Genomic DNA, 12,500 nt, shown 5'->3' on the forward strand with positions numbered 1-12,500 from the left:
GACTGTGTGACTTCCAGAAAGAATGACTTTAACCTCAGCCAGACAGCCCTCATGGGCTACCGGAGGATATGAATAGTATTTACAGAGTGACACCAGGCTGACTGTCTGATCCTAGAGTCTTTAGGCTCATTCAGGAAGAGTAACAGGCACTTTTTTACTGCCCATCGAGATGAGGTCATTTGATTTCGCTTGAGTTCAACTGAAGCACATCAATTAGGGGTGGTTTTATTCGGGAGGTGGCCATTAATAAAACAGCTCCAGGAATTCCTCAAGCAACTCTCAGGTTCGTCCGTCTTCACACAAACGTTGCACACTACTGTGTTGAAGCAGAATAATAACAACATAACGCAATGAGGCATTTTACCACATTAATGGCTTTTGCATGTGTCCACAGCCTCAGTTGGCAACGTGAAATTATAACAATAATCTTCAGTTCCTTTCCCCTTTGACTCTGATATTTAACGGCTGAAACTGAGCATTTCAGTCCTTCAAGAAAACCAGAAGAAATAACAAGTGGACTTTCCCCCACATTAGACGTGAAGTTAGGAACAAAAAAAAACGTACACACACTTAAATCTCTGTCTAGAATCTGGCGAATGGAGCCAGGAGTTGTTTGAATGCAGGGTATCTGGTCCAGCGGCTGTGAGCCTGTTGAATGACTGGCAGAGCCCTAGCAGTTACGCGCTCTTGTTAATGTTTGCTCGTTGAAATGAAGTGGTTGAGCAGAGCTATCATTCTCTGGCTCTGTAGTGCTAGTAAATACATTTCAGATGGAGAGAGTGAGGAGAGAACGACAAGAAAGAGAGTGAGAGAAGAGGAGAGAAAATAAAGAAAAGAACTTGGAGCACTTGGACGGGCAGGTAACATCCCCCTCGGATCCTGTAAAACTAACACCCATTAAAAGGTGAATACCCCCCCCCCAAACACACACACACACACACACACACTCTTTCCTCTGGCCAGTGTGGGGTGGGAACATGGCTCTGGTTGCCTCTCTCTCTCTCTCTCTCTCTCTCTCTCTCTCTCTCTCTCTCTCTCTCTCTCCCCTTTTACCTCCAATTGATCTGCTTCACTGAGGAGAGCAGCAACTCCCAGCCCCCTCCCCAATCCACCAATCCTGGCCTGCCCCTTTGCACACTGTTAGGCAGTTTGCGAAAGATGATCTCAGTGGAGGACAAGCTGTTTCGCATAGCAACAGCCTGGAGAGTCACCCCTCACTCTCGTCTCACCTTGCGGCAGACGCACAGCACTTTAGACAAGGAGCTCTATAAAGGCCCCTGATCGTAATGCCCCAAGGACCTGTAAAAACTCTTGAGGTTTCACAGCCCGTGAGACACAATGCTGATGCATAAGTGAAGGAGCAGCCCGACCCCCCCCCCCCACACACACACACACACACACTCCACCACCCCCTGGTCTGCATGTGCTGCGTGTGTGGTGTTATAGTATTGTACGGGCCCGACCCCCCTCACACTTCTCAGCTAAGTCGTTTGTGGGCAATATGCCTGCTTCGATTATTAAACGTCTCCAACTACCTTTTTGGAGTGGATTTGCTTTTAAAATTTGTAACATATTACTTGCAGAGCTCAGGGCAGTAAAACGTATTAATGCGAATCCATAAAATCAGAAAAAAAATAGTATTTAAAACACAAGTGCTTCACAAGGCCAGACAGCTGTTTATGACTGCGTCCTGAACAGCATTCTGTTTTGTTTTTTTCACTGAAATGTAATGGTTTGATACTGTTTGAAGGTATACATTATAACACATCTGCAAAAGATTAAGAAATTGCATCATGTTAAAAGGTCTCACAATACTCTGTTCAGATTTTTCTACAACGAAAAAAAAAACACAAGACACTTTTGTTGCCCTTCCTCTCTCTCTAATTAGTAACAATCTTCCAGGGATCCGGTTACACAGTAGAATGTGGATAAATAATCTTTTCCTGTTTCACATTTTTTGAAAAACAAAAATGTGTACTTATGAAAATACTACAACTGCTACTTATATCTGTAATGTTTAACAGGACCAGCAGTGTGTGGAGGTATACAGGCCGGGGCGGTTTCAATTGGAAGGTTTTGCGGTGAAGAGCCATCGCGCTGATTCAGTCCAGACCCCTCTTTTGGAAAAGCCTTCATGTACACACGGCTATAAGTTTAACACACTCCGCCGTAAACCCAAACATCTCATTCTCCCCGCTGAAAAAAGTGCCCTCCGCCCAGGCAGACAGGCAACTGGATGCTTTTTTTTTATGCCCGTTTTATTTGGCTTTACGGGGCAGCGAGAGGAGGCAGGAGAGAGATCCCCCAATTTGCAAGCGGGGGCTGTGTGAGCTTTGCCAGAGCTGCGGCGCTGGCACGGTGGCCGCCTCGTCGTGAGCATGCCGGTGTGCTGGGCCCTGGTTCCTGACGGGGCGCGCTGCCAAGCCAGACAGGTACCATACTGGTGGGCCACGGGGTGAGGGTGGGGTAGAGGTGCTGAGGGGTGGGCAGAGATTACAGCTTTCCACAGGCAGACACAAATAGTGTTGTGTTATTCCACTGGAGGGGGACGCATACAGTACATTACATTTTCCACGTCCTTTTTTCTCTCCCCCAGACCTCTCTTTCTATCTGTCTCTCTCACTGCTCTCTCTACTCTCAACATCAACATCTACTCCTACTCTCACTCTGTCTCTCTCTCCCTCCCTCTCTCCCTCCCTCTCACTCTCTCTCTCCCTCCCTCTCTCTCTCTCTCTCTCCCTCCCTCTCTCTCTCTCTCTGTCTCTCTCACTGCTCTCTCTACTCTCAACATCAACATCTACTCCTACTCTCACTCTGTCTCTCGCTCCCTCCCTCTCTCTCTCTCTCTCTCCCTCTCTCTCCCTCTCTCTCTCCCTCTCTCTCCCTCTCTCTCTGTCTCTCTCTCCCTCTCTCTCTGTCTCTCTCTCTTTCTGAGGGTTGATCTATAAGTGGAACCTCCCTCCCTGTAGGAGCCTTGGTGGCAGGCTGCCAGCTGCCCTCTCCGTTTAGCTTTGCCGGCGCTATGAACCAGGTGACAGGGGCCTAACAGCGGCCTGAGCCCGTGCCAGGGCCTCCAAAACCGCAGGTACCTGGAGCCGGGAGCCTCAGCGCCGCGGCGGCCCATCACCACGCTCCCCGGGTCAGAGGGTTGGGTGGGGGAGCGCCGCGCCGTGCAATCCGACAGCCTCAGGATCAGCGTAGCGGTTGCGGCCCCTGCGATGGCTATCCTATCTGCACAACATGATCTTGTTCTGGCCTGAGGTGTGTGTTTTGTGTGTGAGTGTGTGTGTGTGTGTGTGTGTGTGTGTGTGTGTCTGTCTGTCTGTCTATGTGTGTGTGTCACATGGATTATTATTAAGTCGAGACCCGACTAGAGATTGCTCCGAATTGCCCCAGCTGCTTTGTCTTAGAGAAAACACAACTTCTCATGTAATTATCTTTAAGAACCTCTCAAAGAATGTTAATCAGACACCGAAGAGGCAAGCGCAGAACAAATGGGAACCACATGAAAGGCTGCGAGCATCACGGGCACTCTCCCCCCTTTTGTTTACTCTTCTCTTCTTCTTCTTCCTTTTTTTGGGGGGGGGGGTGCGCACTGCACAAGCAACACTGAGATCTGTGTGTGTGTGTGTGTGTGTGTGTGTGTGTGTGTGTGTGTGTGTGTGTGTGTGTGTGTGCTTGTCTTTGTGGTGCACAGACAGTGTGAGGTGTAGGCCCCTCAGGATGCTTTGCAGAAAAAAGAAGCCTCTGTGTACAGTATGTGTGTGTGTTTCTGTTTTTTTTTTTTTTCAAAACATGCAAAAAAAACAACTTTCTCCTAAAAAAAAGTACCTCCTCTGTAAATAGAGCAGAGTGGAGAGAAAAAAAGTTAAAAAGCTCTTTCTACAAGTGAAGACTTTTTTTGTTGAGCTTGAACATTTATATTCAATATGTGTGGTTTATTTATTCACACTTTATGCCATTGGAGCCTTTAAGAGAGTTTGCGCTGGTGTACTGTAGTGGGCAAAGTAGGCCTCGATGCTTTGCGATGACTGATTGATTTGTCTATTTGACAGGGCGCTCTAGCTGCTTTTGACTGCTGGAATGTTAAAATGATGTTTTCTTTCACATAAGTGTCAGAAGAGAAGCTGGCAGACGGCAGATGGCATGGCAGAAACTTGGGCCACGAATCTCGTCGGGAAAGAAGGGGTGGAGGGTGGGGGGCGGGCTACAGCGCCCGCAAAAACCATCCCAGGCCCTTTGTGCTGCCCGAAGCCAACTGCTGAAATGCTTAGTCACTTAAACACTTAAATATGTTTCCACTTTATGACGAGGGATGTTTTGTATTCATTGATTGTGAAATGCTCTTTTGTGCTCCTCTTTGCGGCCAGGGAGATATGTATCAGTTACGCGGCGTTTGCATTCTTGCTCTTTGGGAAGCAAGAGTTTTAAAAAAAAAAGAAAGAAAAGCCCTCCTTCCACCCCTCCTCCCTTCTCTTGGTGCTCAGTGTTGTCCCCAGAAGATAATCATCTTGTGTAAACATCCAGGTCTTTCAACTCCGACTGTGTCCCTCAAACCTACTCAGACTGCTCAGCAGAGCCTGTGTGTGCGTGTAGGTAACACTGGATGAAGAGGGGATATTGAGGGGAATCCAGCAAGCTCAGGCCATATGCGACGGCTTAATCCAAAACTGGTGATTTAATGTTCGCTTTTTATCAACACTTATGGCAGGCGGAGAGAAAAAAAAGAGCAATTCTCACCTCTAATTCAAATCATTACTCACAAAGACTGACTGCCAAAACCACAAATAGTGTGTTATGAGGGGAGCAGCTTCAAACTATCATAAAACATAATGACTGTTATGATGAACTATTTATTTGTTATTCCACATAGACTTTATTGCTCCTTTTTTATGTTAATAGAGTAGTTCAGAGACAGGTACTTCACATGTACCCTCACAAGTAGAGAGAGAGAAAGAGAGAGAGAGAGAGAGAGAGAGAGAGAGAGAGAGAGAGAGAGGGAAAGGCTGAGAGAGCGAAGCAGACATCAAACGGGGATTACAGTCATCAGATGGCATGCCTGGAGATATTTTCCTGGGAGATAAAGTCCACTCAGGGCTTCCTTGATGTTTGGAAAGTGGTCTTAATTTGAACTCCTCAGGCTCCTGTGCAGGCCGCTGTGCTGCGTGCACTATCGCGCAGTCGGAACAGGGAGAAGAATGAAAGTGTTGTTCCTCTCTTTAGGACGGGGCGTGAGTGTGTACCGCACCCCACATGAGCGGCAGATCTCACGATGAAAGAGGACAGAGGGGAACATCTGCCGTAAGAGCAGCACAAGAGTATATGTGTCTGTGTGTGTGTGTGTGCAGAGATGAACTACACTAAGACAAAAGCATTTACTAATTGATTTGCATTGCTGCCTGATAGACTAATTTGGTTTATTAGGCTGTTCTTCATTTTTGTTATTTGAGGGTGGCCCTTTTATACATCTGACTAACTCCAATATTAAACAAACAAAAAATATTTTTCTGTCATGCACATGCACATTTTACTCAGAAAAAACATTCTTCCCACAATCTATAAAAACTTCATGTAATATGAGATAACTAACTGACTGCAATAGCAATAACAGTCATATAATAACTGATATATTGAAGGGGGAAATATCTTCCAAGAAACCAACATTAACTGTACATTTTGAAAAATGAAAATGTCACTCCCCAGTCTATCAGACAATCTCTTGATTGTAGCTATTACAAAAACAGTTCCCCAAGATTAGAGTTCTCACAAGTAATCGCTCCCTAAAAAGCAATCTAAAGTAAGGCAATGAATCATGAAATATTAAACACCACAGTGGTTAAGACTGTCAAGACATTTTCGGTCGTTACGTCTTTCAGTTTCACAACAGCTGAAAAAGAAAAAGAACCCAAAGGGATGTCATGGATAGTCCATAGGATAGTCAGACAACATAGAAGATTCCAGATAAATTTATTTGTTGAAGATGTTTGATTCAGATTTGTTCATACTAAAAGTTGGTGAATCACGGTCTGGGAGACGGTCACTGGCAGACACTTCATAACTCAAAACAAAAATGAAAGGATATAAAAATACAGACAAATCTTACCGTAATCATTTCTGTACAAAACATAGAAAAATGTCAAATTCATTACCTGGGATTCAGTAAAATATACACACATATTTATTTATGTTTTTAATAAAAAGCTTCTAAGCTCTCGACATTTACTAGCAGAGTGAATTCCACTTCAATGCAAGATGAGAATGACCATAACAGCCAGTTTCCTCTGTCACTGTCAAAAGATGAATAATGTTGAGCTTTTTGTTAATTTTATTACGGTGTAAAATTTATTGAAGAATTAGAGCACAATGTCTGAGTTAAAAACAAAACAAAAAATAAAATAAAAACAGCTATAAGAAAATAACTTCTCCCAAGCCTCAATAAAAATCATAAAGGATAATAAATATACAGGTTGGATTGATAATGAGTAGTTAGCATTGATGATAAAAAAAGAGAGAGTACGGTGTGGCATGAGGAACAATCTGAAAAGGCAAAATGGAACTGTACTTCAAAAGGCTTGGCTGCCATTGTGACTTGACCCCCTTCCTCCCCCATAAAAAAGTGAGATGTCACACAAGTGCCCCCATATGTGAACTTTCAGGGGGGGGGGGGGGGGGGGGGATTTACAGGACTGTGGTAAAAAGAGAAAATTCTGTGAGGAAAGCTTAAGTCTGTGTGAACAAATGTGATCTCCAAGATGCAATGGTGGAATTCCCTTTAACAAGACACCAGAGTGAACTGCTTAGAAAGTGGCCCTCTAGCTGACTGCCATCACAAAAAAAAACTATGAGAGGAGTTAGGGTAGCTATTAACAGAGGAAAATAAACTGAGAAATAAATATGGTCCATACAATTTAATGATTGCATGGTTAGACGAAGTATATACAGAACATGGGATACTTCACCCTCAAAAACCAAGATACTGCCCATATATATTTAAAACCATTTTAACTATGATCTTATATGTTCCATGGATATCTGAGATAATATGGAGATTAGAGTAAAATATGCTATATTATGATCAACTTGAAAAAGGTCTACAGGACGGGTGGAATCTTGTCTTTGAAAGTGCATATGTACTTAAAATCTGAAAAAACTTTTTTTTCTTTCCTGTGGGCATTTTCTGGTAGTTTATATTAAAAAATCTAAATGCATTTTGAATCAGCCATTTGCATACAATCTATGAGAGTATAAAATTGTCCTCAAAGTAATAACAGCTAAAAAACAGGGATTGTCTGAGGTGAAGCAAGAAGGCTTACAGTATTTCAAAAGAATGTGTGCATGCTCTTTTTTTGTGAAAGGCAAAAAGGCTTCATCTACTGTCCAGTGTAGTTACGTTACTGATACATACCATTTGCAGTGATAGTGAGGACACACAAACAGCTTGTTGCTGACAGACCAATCCTGATTCTTTAACTGTTTAGGGCAGCAGAGAATGCTGAAGGCACTGACCGGTGGCATGATAGTCCAAGGAAGCACCGGGTTTAGGTAATGGAGGGGGATCAGCTCCTAGCGTCCGCCACGGAGCGGTCAAGGGAAACTGTAGGAAACTGGCTGGGCACCAGGACCATCTATCCCATCTACTGCCGAGCACCATGGGACAAGACAGCTTTATACAACATGCTGCAGGCTCTCATTACACGGCAAGATGGAGCCCTTGGACTCCGGTAGGGGCTACTGAGAGGCACATTTAAAAACAGCCTGGTCAATTCTATATATGCACTACTGTGTTGTTTAACTCCACTTTGGAAAGCCAGAAGAGAACAAAAAAACTCTTAGAAAATAAATATTCAATGATACTCCCAGGTTTTTTTTGGAAGACACTTAGAATTTTTGTACCTATTACTTAGAAGGAAAAAAAACAAACTGTCAGTCTTTTTGAAAATGGTATAATTGTTTAAATCTATAAATATAATTTATATAGTTTATTTTTTATCTCTCCACTATGTGTTTTTTTGTCATTTCTTCCTCTCTTCCCCATTCCACACGCTCTCTTCTTCTTCCTCTTCTTTTTCTTCTTCTCTGTCCATCTTTCCCCATTGTCTCATACATTTTCTCCCACACGCTCTCTTAATCTCGCTCGCTCATGCGTGTGTGTGTGTGTGTGTGTGTGTGTGTGTGTGTGTGTGTGTGTGTGTGTGTGCGTGTGTGTGCGTGTGTGTGCGCGTGTGTTATTTGCAGACGAACTGGTCCACGGTTCGGGAGCAGCGCTTGCACTTGACGTAGCAGCACCAGTGGAACTTGCAGTGGCAGCGCTCCACCAGCGTGGCCTTGAACTGGTCGTAGCCGCGGCCGCAGCACATGAGCGCACAGCCGTCCATGCCCTCGGACGTCTTGTTGCACAGGCGGCCCTGCGTGCCCAGGGAGCCGGTGGTCTTGTTGACCACACAGTAGTCTGGGCTGGGATCGATGTAGACCAGGTCCTGGCCAGTGGGCGGGTTGAACTTGTTGTGCACCTGGACGAGCTTGCCCCGCACGTTCAACTTCATGGAGGCGGCGCTGTCGTACTTCTCCTTCAGCAGGTCGCCCACCTTGCGGAAGTCGGCCAGCTGGAGCCAGCAGGTCTTCAGGCTGCAAGAGCCCGACACACCATGGCATTTACACGAGACGTGCGCCAGGTCCGACACCGCCTGCAAGGCCGGAGAGATAGAGATAGAGAGAGAGAGAGAGAGATGCAGGTCAGAAAGGAACTCCTGAGCATGGACTACAAGATTCACAGCACAACTGACCGCAAAAGAAGCACAAAAGGCGCAATACACATCACAAAAACAAATCACCTGGCTCCATGGTTCATAAATATGTCCAACATCTTGAAAGACTGACATATGCTTGTTTCAAGATGTACATTAACATATAGTCTCAAAAACAGTTTTTATAAAGTATGCTGAAGGAAAGCCAGAGAGCGCTGGTCTGCCAAAGCAATTTGCATCTGCATGGGAGATCTCCTGCAATGTAGGGCATGTGTGGGAGAGCTTGTAAGATTGGTAAAGGTCCATTTAGAGCAGGGGGTGGGGATCAGCACATACACATACACATGGAAAAAAGAAAGTGTTTGGCTGCCTTCACATTTCCTTTGAGGTAGGTTCAATCATATGGGTAACTCCCGAGAAGAAAAGACAGAGAAAGAGAGAGAGGGAGAGAGAGGGAGAGAAAGAGAGAGAGACATCACGATTGGATCTAGCAGAAAACCTTCACAATCCTGGAGATCAAAGCACGCTCTTCAAAAAGGAGGGCGAGACAGAGCTGTTAACCAGATGAGAGGCGATATGATGAAGATCAGACTGGCCTATATTCCCCCTCCTCTATCCCTCTCTCCCTCTCTCTCTCTCTTTTCTTCTGTATGTCGATAACATCTCAAAGAGGGCTACGTGTCAAGCCGTCATGCCGTCGTTTACTGGCCTGTCAGACACACTGAACTCCTGAGCTATTCCACAGCTATGACTGCATACCCACCGGAACATTCCCTACAAATGAAAACCAAAAAAAAAAAAAAAAACAGCTCTGCTCCTCTGAAGTCGTCCACTTCAGAGACAGTTGGCTGAGCAATGCATGCATACATATTTTTTGGCATCGCTCGCCGCTGTAGCTAACGCACAGCGTCTGTTTATAACGAGGCTGTTTCCTGATAAAGAGCAGCAACAAGAGCTGGCTACAGAAACACACACACAAAAAAAAATGCTGTGGAATACATTAACCACTCGGCCCCACCAGCGCAGTTAGGCAGGCAGAGATGCTCAGCATCGACAGCTAAATGAATTTGATGAATTAGAAACATGCATCGGACACAGCGCATTACAGGCCCGCGAGCTGTTTCCCAGGAATAATGAAGCCTTGTCCTGAACCAAATGTCATTTCAAAATAAGTCTCTTTTGAAAGGATAATTTAGTCCAGATCTTAATCCCTCGTCCTCAGCACGGTCCCCCGGGAACACCTTAATCACACTTGGCTTTTTGATACTCGAGATCTCTGTCTGGTGTAACTGAATGGTGTAATGCAATATCGAGATAATTCCTAAAAAAAACAGGACAGTTGTGTGTGTGTGTGTGTGTGTGTGTGTGTGTGTTAATGCATGCCATTTTTAGCTCTATTTTATATTCATCTCATGGTAACAGAGAACGCATTTCAGCAACATCTCATCTCCAAAGACAAAAAATAAAATGTGTGGACGCACCCGTCGTCCAGCCTCATTGTTGTGGAGGTTCATCATGAGCCGGGCACTCTCGATGGAGCCCTTGGAGTAGGTCTTCTCGCGCTCGCGCGCATCCACAAACTCCTTAGAGAAGCGGTAGCCGTACATGAGGTTGTCGCCGCAGCCACCCCACAGCCAGTCGCGTGGCAGGTCCTTGGGCCGGGCGGCGCGGCTGCAACCGCAGCTGGACAGCTCGCCCTCCCTGCAGGCGCGGCTCACGGCGTTGACCACACCCGCCGCGCTGATGGCATACGTGAACGCCGTCTCCCGGCTACCTGTGAGAACAAACAAACAAACAAACAAAGAGAGATCAGCCAGGGGAGGTGGGGAGGGGAGGCACATGCACATACTGGCTGCACGTCAGGGGGCCTTCACACTCAATCAGCTTCAGCCAGCTCAGATGGAAACCTCGAGTAGCCGCGCAGAAAAGCCGTAGGACTGTGAGCAGCATGGGGTGGGGTTTGTGGCGTGTATGTCTGTGTGTGTCTCTTTGTGTGTGTGTGTGTGTGTGTATGGGGAGGGTGGGGGTGGATGTAGTGATTTACTGGGTTATGTTTAGGCCGAGTCATAAAGGACTTGGGAGTTGAACTATAGTGGGCCTGAGTATGGGCAAGAATAAGGGGGGGGGGGGGGGTAGAGAGTGAAAGAAGAGAGAGAAAGAAGAGAGAGAAAGGGAGAGTGAGTGAGCACCTTGGCAGTGCTTGCTGCTCGTACAGATGTATGCTCGGTTACCTTCATGCTGTGCTGACCTGAACTCTAGGAATACCAAAGCAAGCCAAGTCTAACTGAGCGGCATTCGTTGGCCATGAGGTATGGATGGACACACGGGGGGAATCCACGACTCCAGCGCCGAGTTAGACCCACTGCTCATAAATCCAGCCTGGCCATAATGCACCGCAGTATGCTAACCCACAGCACCTGGAGGGCCTCCACTGGACCCCAGCCACCCTGACTCCCCCTGCCCTGAGGGCACCAGTTACAGTAGGTGCATTAGCTGGAAGCATGCCCCCTGGTGGTGGAGCCCTGTACCTGCAGCCGTGGTTCTTTTTGTCAACGCGTTTCTCTCCCCCCCCCCCACCGTTACACAGCTAATGGTTTTGAAAAGCTGATGAATGCAATAAAAATAGAGCGCTTCTATTATTGTCACTGAATTACTATTATTGTCACTGCATTAAAGGTCAATAGTCTCCACTGTAAAAAAAACCAGTCAAACAAACAAGCCAGTCCACTGTCCACACTGTACTCTGCCCACACTACTCCAGAAGATAGGAGTCCAGGGGAGAGGGAGGCGAAACGGAGGGAAAATATGGAACATGGAGTGTGTGTGTTGGGGGGGGGGGGTGTGGATGGAAGCAGCGGAGAGACATTAGTCTAGTCAGCAGGCAACAAAGGTCAACACAGCCAAAGAGGGGAACAAAATAAACAGACTGAAAACCTGTCTCTCAAATTTAGTACGCCGCTCCCTGGAAACCAAACTCCAGATGAAAATACCAGAATAAGGGAGTACGCCTGAATGAGCGAAAGAGAGCGAGAGTGAGAGCTAGAGAGTGAGGGAGTAAGTGTAAGAGAGAGAGAGAGAGCGAGAGAGAGAGAGAGAGAGAGCGAGAGCACGAGTGAGTGAATGAATCTTATCCAGATGGGAAGGGTTTTTTCGGCGGGGAAGGCTCAGCCAGGGGGAAAGAGAAAAAGGTTATTACTTTCTTTTACTGTTTGGGATTCGTCGGAGGAGACAGGCCTAATAGCGAAGCTGTCGACAGACAGGCTGTCCTCAGCCCGAGCTGACGCTGCCTCCTCATCCCCCTGACCCACATCTCATCCCCTCATCAGCTCCACCCCCAGACCCCCTCCAGGGAGCCAAAGCATCCTCCCCGCAGCAGGGCCTGCCAACCTGGGCATGCGTGCGCCAGGTCCCCCGGCCTCTTCCCTGGATATCGCCCATCCATCACTCGGACAAGTGGAGATGGACGAGTCCTACACTATTAAGGTAAATAGTTTCTTGGCACTGCCGAGACCGATATGAGAATTCTCTCCCCAGAATTGTTTTTTTTTGGTTTTTTTGAAGATGCATTTGCAAAGTAGTCATGTTGATGTGTCAAGCAGGGGCCAACATATGGGACACCCAACATCTCCAGGAGCAAGAAAAGTGAGTGAAGAAAACTAGCCCCAAATCTGCACCTACTGTAGCATGTGCTGAAACGTCTCCGCCTTTTTAAATACAGTTGAGTATATGCCCCAAGAGGAATTTGCAAATGTAAAC

At 46.3% G+C, this 12,500-nt stretch overlaps 1 protein-coding gene across 1 annotated transcript in view; it reads right to left on the reverse strand.

Moving 5' to 3' along the window:
• Nucleotides 1-5,950: 5,950 nt before the first annotated feature.
• wnt5a (wingless-type MMTV integration site family, member 5a) overlaps nucleotides 5,951-12,500 on the reverse strand; it is a 15,683-nt gene continuing 9,133 nt past the window's right edge. Inside the window, exons 4-5 of the mRNA XM_076277114.1 lie at nucleotides 10,226-10,518; nucleotides 5,951-8,684 (exon numbers count right to left, since the gene is read on the reverse strand). Of these exons, the coding sequence (XP_076133229.1) occupies nucleotides 8,226-8,684; nucleotides 10,226-10,518 (752 nt within the window). The 3' untranslated portion in view covers nucleotides 5,951-8,225. The remainder of the gene's footprint in view (nucleotides 8,685-10,225; nucleotides 10,519-12,500) is intronic.

Source organism: Alosa pseudoharengus, unplaced genomic scaffold (assembly GCF_046254945.1).
Source record: "Alosa pseudoharengus isolate Yale_2024_CS ecotype anadromous, Long Island Sound unplaced genomic scaffold, YU_APseudo_1.1 YU_APseudo_1.1_scf_9, whole genome shotgun sequence".
In the NCBI taxonomy this organism is placed as follows: Eukaryota; Metazoa; Chordata; class Actinopteri; order Clupeiformes; family Clupeidae; genus Alosa; species Alosa pseudoharengus.